Consider the following 10,581-nt stretch of genomic DNA (forward strand, 5'->3'; position numbering starts at 1 on the left):
GCCAGCAATGATATACTATCACTTTCAAACTTGATGAAACATTACCAACTGTATAATGCAGCCTCTGAAGACAGAGATTCAGTCTTTTTTTACCTCACAATTCATGTCACACATCTCTTGTAAGAGCAAAGCTCAAAGGCAGAATGAATCTGTATAGTGAATGTAATCCAGTGAACATTTGAGCCCTGAAAAATGACAGAGGTGAGAAATGCCCTCATGGTGACCACCTCTTGTCACAAATTATCACATTAAACTGATCGACCCACTGAAATCAATGGGCCTTTGGCAGACCTTTCTTTGGATCACACCTCTAGTAACACTAGGAGACCACATTGCGTTAATTATGAGTCCTGTTTCTGCATGTGGTTCTTGAAGAAATATTAACAGGAACGTATCTTTGGAAGTGCCAATTAAACATGGCATCAGGGATATCATTTTTTATTTTAAATATCTCCATACAGCCAGCAAAGTCTTCATACCCCCCCCCCTTCCTTCAGAGATAACTAAATGCCAGATATTTTAGTTCTGGACTATCAAAGATGGATGATGGTTCTATTAGACTTCAGCTTCAGACCTCAGCAGACTGCCCCCTTCTACAGTAGTTTATGCCATAACACTCTTCAGAACCCAAAGATACTTCCAATTGGCAGCCACTTTGTGACTTCAGGATGCCAGATGCAGCACCATTTTGATTTCCTCACTTCAGGTGCATTTGCAGCAATGCTGTCAAACAGCAGTGGTTTTCTATGGTTCTGTGCACTTCTGATGCAGTGAGGAGTCAACCATTCCTCCTTTTTGCATTGGTGTGCCCACATTTGCCAAAGGGAAGTAGTTTACTGCTAAAATTATTGGCAGAGTAAGTCACTGCTCTTTGTGATGGTACATATGTGTGCACTCTCGGACCTTTTTCTGAATGGTATCAGCAGCTTAGCGAGAGAGAAAAAACATGGCCACTGTTCAAAAAAGTGGGGGGGAGAGGGGTGGCCACATTGGTCCAGAATCAAGCTGACACTAAAGGGTTGAAGGCTTACACTCAGGCTAGATCTCATAACTCTGGTAAATTCCATTCTCATGAAAGCTCTTTGATATACACTATAAAAGGTTTACAAAAGGTTAAGGAGTAAAAAAAAAAAGTGGGAAAAATGATTTAATCTTATACTTGTGGGAACAGATTTGAAACACTGCCTTTTGCTCCAAGACAAATCAAGGTGGAGCCATTCGCCATCTTCATTCTTAGGGATACAGCACAATTGTGAGATTCGGGGACAACAGCAGATATTTTGGGCCTTTGGCCACGGTGTATCTGTGGGTCCCCATGATTGTTCCTTCTCCCCTCCTGCTTCTCTGCTCTCTTCCCCCCCCCCTTTTGTAGCTCCCTTCTTTAATCCAACCCCCTATCATAGCTCCATCACAGGATGCCATCTCCCTCTTAGGAAATGCCTGACAAGGGTGCCTGGAAAAGACAGGAAAGCATGGGCCTCTTGGATTTTGTTTACTGCTGCCAGATGTTTTCACCAAAGGAAAAAGGGCTATGTATCAGTGGTGGGACCCCCTACTGTGGTTGGAGACCACAGTAGACACCAGATCGTGCTGACCCTTTTCCTACCGGTGAGACTGACCCCCAAACAGCAAAAGAGAATTGTCATATGACCAAATCTTAGCACTGCATCCAACCAGCTTTTCCACTCTCGAAACAAGGAGGTGGGGGTATCCTTTGACCACCATAAAGGCTATGCTGGGGATCATGAGACCTGCATGGACAAAAGCCATGTGGGACAGGGGCTCTAATGAAGAGGAGAATTAGGTGAAATTGAGTGAAAAAGTTGGCTGGTTCCAACCCTTATTGTGGCAAACTGGATTACCAGGGGTATCTTCATTAAGAAATTTAAAAGTCTGACTTTGGAGAGAATGATACCCTACTATCCTACGGTGATTAAAAGGCAACAACAGCCATATAGGATCAGGATGAATATCCGAGTGTGACTCTGACAGTTCTCGAGTCCTGGAAATGCTAAAAGAAAGCAAGCCAACAATCACAGTCTTTACTACAAAGAATACTGCACCGGCAGGATTAGGATTCACAGTCTCAGCATTTCCTCATTGGTCTAGCAACAGTAGAGGGGGAAAAAAATTGGCAGTCTTGGTGTGGTTTTCGATTCATAAGAGGCAAACTCATACTGCTGCTGTCTCTTTGCTGGCATATAAGATCACACAGAGAAAGAAAACACACGATTATGCAAGACCATGAAGCAAGTGCAGTTTGACCAGTCCTTCTTGGTATTCTTTCCCCCAAGGCTATGACTTTTGTTCTGCTAGCCAAACAAAGATTTGAATGCAAAGACAGGTTCTTCCATTTTGTAGAAGTTCATCCAGGGGAGGAAAAATGTGTAGAAGAAAAGACCGGCTGGCTGTATATCACTGGAGGTTCCCTTTGGGATTAGGTATTTAGGGTTAATAAAAAAAAAATTAAACTGTTATTTGGTAAACTGGCAAAATCGTTTTAAAGTACTTCCTATTCAGTATAACCAACGGAGGATTTGTGGGCTGCAGTCAGTTTTTGGACATGCCTGCCATCTCCTAGACGTTACAAGATCTTTCTTGGTTGCATCTCCCTAATTCCAAGGAGTCCAGAAGACCACATGGATCATACCCAAACATGCCCAAGTGCTGTGGCCAAGCCGAATGATCCAGTCAGCGGCATGGCAACTGACCCATGTAGGAACCTGATGCAAGATGAGGCCCTTCTGTGTCGTTGGCACTTTGCAAAAGTCTCATTCCCTCACACATCTGGAAGCAGATCCAGTCAGTTACACCCACAAGTAACAGGGCTACTGGGACAGGTCACTGTGACAAGATCTTAGAAGCGAGCCAAGTAAGACACCATTGCCTTGGGGCACATCTGAGTGACAAGAACATGGTGGGGACTCCAGCGAGTAATCTCTTGCTGCTGCTCTGCCAGGGCAGTGTACAGCAGCCAGATGTCCCAAGTCACAGCTTTTGTCCATTTACATCAGAGAGTCCCCCACTTGTATCCATCCTTCTTTTCTGCACAGGAAAACAAGCCACGGAACCGGCAGTTTGTTTTGAGACAGATGACAGTATCGTTTATCAATTTTACCCGCCTCATCCCATCCCTATTTCAAAATACAGAAAAAGACTACTGTTAAAATACTTTTTTAAAAAAAACCCCAACTAATCTGCAGTCTAATTCTGCTTGTCCTAGACAACATTAGTGTTATGCTAGAAAGCATGATCAGTACAACTACAACAGCCACTGATAAAAGAAAGCAAGATAAGAGTCACTGGAAAAGTCTGAGATATGAAACACGCTGTATGCCATCCGAGAGTGTGTGTGCTCCAGCAGGATTGGCTTGAAACGTCTGTTCAGCATCATGCAGCGGCTGACCTAGAGACAATCACTATCTCCGCCTCAGTTTCCCACCTGCAAAGTGGTCAATATGCCAAAAGATTGTTGTTGAGGCTGAAGGCCAGACCGCAGGAGAGTAAAGCAGGTTACACCCTGGAAGGGTCTTGCAAGAGGCTGACCGAGTTCTGAGAGCTGGCCTCCCAAGAAATAAGGCAGCCTTTTTTTCCTGCTAAAATGCTCAGAGACACAGATAACACTCCTATGCACTGGTACTGTTCTCTTAAACACTGTAGGCAGATAAGTGTGATTACCAATATTTAATTAGTCACCGGGGCTGAAGCTGAAACTCAAGGATAAGACTGGAGGAGGAAGAAAGAAAAAACAGGATTACTCCAAACTCAGTCCAAGTCAGTTGCCAGAAAATGTCATTCTCTTCCAGGGACTGTGTTAACATAACTACATATCCTTGGCGACTTCCAGTCACTTTTGCAGACTCTGAGTTCATTTTCCACACATTTCTTGTTTCTGATGGATGTGGGTTTGGTTTGCTTGTTTGCTTGTTTTTAAATCAACAACCTGGAATTAAGAAGTGGTCTTCATCTGAAGCACCGAAGGAAAAGGGAAGGGGCAATATGGTGGCAAGTCGTTTTGATACCTTGTCCTTCTTTTGTGAACAGTTTGCAAGCCCGATATCTAAAACGATCTTTTCTGAGAGAAGTTCACATCATGCTCAACTCTCGGAAGACCTATATAAACACCATCAAATCTGTTACGTTCAGTTCTGTCTCAAATCACAGCAGCTGAAGACTTGGGCATTTTGAAACGGGAGAAAACAGGTGGAAAAGACCCATTATCAAGACCAAAGTCCATCCAAGACTACAAGACTGGCCATTTCTAAATCCAGGTTTGGATGGATCTAGGAGCAGTCCCAGCCAGCTACACCTTGTGGGTCCTCTGGTGCCGTACAAGGTGGGAGGCAGCCCCAAACCCTTTCCCGCAGCTGGCACATTTGAAGGGCTTCTCGCCCGAGTGAGTGGCACGGTGGCGCTCGAGGTGGGCGTTGCGTGTGAACCCTTTCCCACAGTCACCACAGGAAAAAGGCTTATCCCCACTATGGATGCCCTGGTGACGTTGGAGGTGAGCGCTGCGGGTGAAACGTTTGCCGCAGCGGACGCAGCGGAAAGGCCGCTCTCCTGTGTGTGTGCCCTGGTGACGGGTGACATGAGCGCTGCGGGTGAAGGCCTTGCCGCAGACCCCACACTCATACGGGCGCTCGCCAGTGTGCGTGCTGTGATGGCGCGTCAGGTGGGAGTTGCGCCCAAAGGCCTTCCCGCAGTAGGTGCACTTGTACGGCCTCTCTCCCGAATGGGTCTCCTGGTGCCGGGCTAGGTGGGCGCTGCGGGCAAATGACTTCCCACAATAGTTGCAGGTGTACGGGCGGTCTTCCTCTGGCACCTGCTGCCCGAGGCGTTTCCCACCTAAGGGCCGCTGCAGCCCAGAGTGGATGGCGAGGTGCCGCGTCAGGTGCGAGCTGCGCCGGAAGCCTTTCCCACAGTATGGGCATGTGTGAGACTTCTCCCCCATGGCTGCTGTCCCTCAGAACACTGTTTCGAGGGAAAGGAAGCCCTTGCTTTGATGTGTCTCTCCTTGGACTCGCTCACAGCAAGTGGTCTGGTCCAGGAGACTTCTTGTCAGCGCTTAATGAGAGGCATACCCCAGCTGCTTCTCCTGCAGGGCAATCCTGTAGCCACTCGTCCAGTGTTTAGATGTTTGCTTTGGGCTCCAAGCCTCGCTTCCTTCTAAACCTCCTTGCAAAAACTTCCGTGCAAATCTCTGGATCCAGGGGACTTTCTTGATGCCCACTAACTACTGAAGGGGGGGGGGGAAGAGAGGAAAAAAGAAAGAACATAAGATAAATGGATGCAGTTATTTTATATTTTATTTACTTCAATTCTACTACACCTTTCTCCTCAGTAAAAACATAAGAGAAGCCAATGCTGGATCAGGCCAATGGCCCATCCAGTCCAACACTCTATCACACAGTGGCCAAAAATACCAGGTGCCGTCAGGAGGTCCAGCAGTGGGGCCAAAGTGGCTCACGGCATTCTTCTGTCCTCCATTTTATCAACAGCCCTGTGAGGTAGGTTAGGCTGAGTGGCCCAGAGTCACCCAGAAAGCTTCCAGGGCAGAATGAGGAACTCAAACCTGGCTCTCCCAGATCCTAGTCTGACACTCTAACCGCTATACCACACTGGCTCTCAGGGGTCCATGAGTTCCAATATTTACAGGTGAGGATTTTTCCAAGTACCACCCTGAAAGCAACGCACAGGATACAAACCAAACCAACAAGTCCTAGCTCAGATGCTTTGGGTAAGCATGGTGGATGACATGTCCTATCAGACATCTGTGATTAATGGATGGGAAGGCTCTGAGCAGGCACTGGCAAGATTTCACTGGAATACTGGTTCTCGGATCATTTGAAGGATGTCTGCAAGCCCCCCGACAGCCTTTGTTGCATGTCAAGGAGTTCAAGGCCTGAATCCCATGGGTTCTCAGGGCAGCTGCATACAAGTAACCAGACCATCATTTATTTCAAAAAAGAATTATAAAGCTGGGTCCAATTCCAATAAACAGAAAACTTTAGTATACAGCCAACACGCCAATCCAAAATCAGGCAGCAAGAAAATAAGAAAAACCAACTGAACGTCAGGGCTTGTGTTAGTCACACAAACCTTAAATTCCAAAGTCAAAGGCCAAAGCAGAGGCATTGTCTATGTTGCTGGCAACTGCAATGCCAGCAGGTCATCGCTGAGGCCTTCAGTCCATCAGGATCTCAGCTAGTCTCTCTTCTTCAGGGCCTAAGCTAAATTATAGTTTTTGGTATGGTAGCATCAGGTAGGGTTCCCAAGTACTTACCGTGATCCGGCAGGGGACACATCCTCCCCGGCCGGAACATTCCTCCCTGTAATGCACCATGATGTTGCCAGGAAGTGACGTTGGGCGACGCTCTGACAATGGGGCTGAGCGTCGGCCGGCATCACTTCCTGGGGACAGCATGGTGTGGCGCGTCTGCTGTCTGTGCGGGAATGGTCCTGGGAAGACGTATGTGTCCCCCGCCGAATCACGGTAAGTACTTGGTAAGCCTGGCATCAGGTGAGGATTGCATCCAATCAGAATGCGTTCTTAGAAGGAGAAGCTTCTAGAAAATTACCTCATCACCTCTGACCTTATTATCTTCAAGGCCAGGGATGGAAATGGTGTGATTAGCTCCTCAGAAGAACCTGTTTCCTGTTGGATGGGAGGATCCAACAGACGACAGGTTCTCCAGAGAAGCTAAGCACACCACTTCCATCCCTGGCCTTGAAGACAATAAGGCCAAGAGACCAATTACACATGCAAGATGCACCAGGCCTGTTACTATTCACATTAACCCTTGAGGGGGAGGCCAGGGTTAGGCCTCACAATTGCAGAAGGCCCTTCCTCTTCTACTAGCACTTCTGTTTGCACAAGGGCTCACTGAACACCACTGATCTTGTGCAAACACAAGAGCCTAGCCGTAAAGGAAGCACCCTCTGTGACCAAGGCTGTCAAGCGCTTGAAGAACTCATTCACAGGATCCAAACCAGTAGCTGCCCTGAGATCAAGTGCTGTTGCCAAAAGAGAACCGTTAAGGAACTGATGTCAAGTTAGTAGTGAAGTCAGTTATGACTCTTAACATTTCGGTGGCTGGTAAAAGAAGGAAACTCACATTCCTTCCTCAGATGGACTGGTATTGATTTCGGACATATTGCCAGCATCATAAAATTTACATTTTGATGTAAATTATGAGAAGGGAGGCAATTGACAGGTATCTTTTTAAAGCAACAGACTTTTTTTTCTTATACACTGGGACAATATATTATTTATATCATTGCCCTATTAATAAGGAATTCCCCCCCCCACTTCTTCCCTCCCGTCCACTTCCAATCTGGAAAAACATTGTTGTCTTTAAATTAGCAAACAGACCAATGACAATTACTGATTTAAAAAAAAAATTTTTTTGCTCCCATAGAGGAAAGACTTTGACAATTGTATTCATTTTTTAAATATTTATACCCCACTTTTTTCTCTAGTGGGGACCCAAAACAGATTACATCATCATTTCCCTCTCCTCCATTTTGTCCTCTCAAGAGCCCTGTAAGGTAGGCAAGGCTGAGAGACAGTGACTGGTCTAGAATCACCCAGCGAGCTCCCATGGCAGAGTGGGAATTTGAACGGACCTAAATGGTGAGAATAAAATGGATGAGGGGAGAGTGATGTGAGCCCCGGGGGGGGTGGGGAAGCAGTGTATAATGAAGTAAATAAATAACTTGACAACTGTACCTCCAGCAAAGGGCAGAGATGTCCATTGCTAGAAAATAAACACTTAGAATTTATATCGCATTTTCAAGTACATTGGGCTGGATCCAGAGTGTCCCTTCTGAAGACCCAAAAAGACCATGCCAGGACTGTGGGACCTGGATGGACAAAAGCCAGGTGGGATACCAGACACACCAAGGAACAGAATGGGCTCAGGATTAATGAAAATGCTGGCCAAATCCCACCTATTGTCTTGTTATAATCATCCAGGAGATGTTTGAGGCTAGCAGAAAGTGTCTTCCCTAAGACCACACAGGGATTCAAATTGGGTCTTCCTGATTCATAGTGTACAGTGCAATCCTAAACAGAGTAATGCCCTTTCAAGTCAATGCATAAGGGTGTAACTCTGCTTAGGACTGCACAGCTGTGTTTTAATCACTGCCAGCTCTATATTAAGCATGGCTGGACATCAGCAGCTGAAGGTTTGTCAGATTAGTTCAAATTTCAGCATCTGTAATGCTACACTGCCATCAGCTCTTGGGCTTTCCTGAACCTCAGACCTATAAAATTCTTCTGCCTAGCTCTTCCTGCTGGCAGCACATAGATCTAGTTGAGGACTTTCAAAATTACTCTATTACTGTTTTCATAATTCTTTGGCGGTGTGTGTGTGTGTGATCCATGTCCTGAATTCAAAAGCTTTTGTGTAGCTGGCACGCTCTTGGCTTGTTCAGATTCGCCAGCTCAGATCTGAAAGGGTAACTTCTGAACCTTGGTGGGACATAGAAAATCAGCATGTAGTGGTTAGGGTGCTGGACTTACAGGGGCATAGCCAGAAATTTTTGGTTGATGGGGCAGGGGGAGATCGGGGGGGGGCAGCCACATCTGTTGCTCTTCTTGCAACAGCAGCAGAAGCAGCTCTGGCTCCTCTCTGTCCTCCAGTCCTCCTTGAGCCCTCTAGTCCGACCTCTAGTCCTCCTATAGCCCTTTCGATTGGAGACACTTGATTCTGGGCTGCTTTTCTGTGTAAGCCGGGTGTTTTGCAATTTTAATTTTTTGCAATTTAATTTTTTTTATTTGCATTTTTAAAAACCTATTTATTATTTGGTCTGGAAAAAAGGAGACTGAAGCTTACCTTACTATGCCAAGGGTCATTTTGGAAACCCCACGCACAACTTACATTAAAAAATATTTTTAATTTTTTTTTTGCCCAAGGGGGCGGTGTTCATCTGTTGGGGGGGGGGGGATTGCCCCAAAATGTGCCTGTGGTGATAGGCCTGATCTAAGAGACCCGGGTTCAAATCCTCACTCAGTCATGGAAGGTTCTTGGGCCAGCACTCACTCAGCCTAACCTACTCAGGAGATAAAATGGAGGCAAGAACAAGGTATGGTGCATTGCATTTCTGGGAGATGGGGTACAATAAATATATGCTAAATTCCTCTTATAGAGATATACATTGTGCCTTCTGTCTCTGCCATCATTGACCACTATCTCCATAGTGACACACAGAAAAAATACACACATGGGGACATTTTAAGTTTCCTGAAACTGTTCAAAGAAGCCCATCTAATCTAGACAAGACAGAGACAAGCCCTGCAAGGATGAATAGCCCTCTTTATCTCTTCCTCCCATCCCTCTGCGTGCAACAGCCTCTCAATTACTACAGTCTTTTTATTTCCTGAAATCCATTTTAAAAGCCGCCTGCTCAACAGATAATTTCTTGCATCGCCCTAACCTTTACAACAGACTCAGGAGGCAGCCTTCCACTGAGTCCAATCATTGGTCCATCAAGGTCAGTATGGTCTACCCAGACTGGCAGTGCTTCTACAGGGCATTAGGCAAAGAAAGGTCCTTCACATCTTGTACCTCCTGATACTACGTAAATGGAGATGCCAGGGATTGAACCTGGGACCTTTGGCAAGCCAAGGAGATTCTCTGCCACTGAGCCACAACCTCTCCTTATTTGCACCTCCCCCAACACCACTCCCACTAACGTCAACCTCTCTCCATCTAATTGCAAACACTCCAGACAGACATGAGGTCACTCTTGTTCTGTACAGCACCTAGTACCTCCAGAAGTAGGCAAGCCTTTATTTTGGATTCTTTATAGAGTAGCTTTAGCGTATAGCCAGTTTGGTGAAGCGGTTAAGAGCGGCGGACTGTAATCTGGAGAACCGGGTTTGATTCCCCAGTCCTCCACACGAACCAAGATGGGTGACCTTAGGTCAGTCACAGTTCTTTCAGAGCTCTTGCAGCCCCTAAAAACAAGTCTAGCTCACCACTAGCATAATGCTAAGAGCTAGAACTTGAGGCTGCCCGACAATCTATTCTACACACAATGCCATATGATAATTATTAATTATTATTAGTGTGCCCTGGCGAGTTAGTCAGATCCTAGCAAGGCAAATGTACATTCTCTAAACCAATAAATATGAGAAATGGACAGGTCCCTGCCCCAAGGACCATACAAGCCAAATTCAATCTCAAATGGTGCACAAGAGAACAGAAGAACATCACCACTGAGGCTGCTTCCGCACATCGCTGGAGATTGGGCCACCCATTGTCCGTCACTTAATTCACAACAGGCTTTCCCCCTGCAATCCAGATTAACGATTTGCGACGCTACAAAAATAGCGCAATAACCAACAAAGTGTGGCGCTTCAGTATGCATTTAAGGCTACATACCTGCCGTCTGAAATAAAATAACTCACAATAGATTTTTTTTTTTAAATCCCGCCATGTTTAGTTCCAGAAATGGAAGGGACAAAAAGGGAAAGCAGGGCAAAGCAAATCGTTTTTTAAAAAGACAAAAGAGCAATCGAAGAAGGATCTCTCCGTTGCGAACTGATCGGGGAGGACGGGGGTGGGGGGGGGGAAT

At 46.0% G+C, this 10,581-nt stretch overlaps 1 protein-coding gene across 1 annotated transcript; it reads right to left on the minus strand.

Moving 5' to 3' along the window:
- Window positions 1-4,257: 4,257 nt before the first annotated feature.
- LOC107122675 (zinc finger protein 436-like) lies at window positions 4,258-5,160 on the minus strand. The gene has a single exon (XM_015425804.1). The coding sequence runs from the start codon at window positions 4,949-4,951 to the stop codon at window positions 4,304-4,306; it is 648 nt and encodes a 215-aa protein (XP_015281290.1). The 5' UTR covers window positions 4,952-5,160; the 3' UTR covers window positions 4,258-4,303.
- Window positions 5,161-10,581: the final 5,421 nt, after the last annotated feature.

The sequence above is a fragment of the Gekko japonicus genome, unplaced genomic scaffold (assembly GCF_001447785.1).
Source record: "Gekko japonicus isolate JY-2015 unplaced genomic scaffold, Gekko_japonicus_V1.1 scaffold1967, whole genome shotgun sequence".
NCBI classification, from domain to species: domain Eukaryota; kingdom Metazoa; phylum Chordata; class Lepidosauria; order Squamata; family Gekkonidae; genus Gekko; species Gekko japonicus.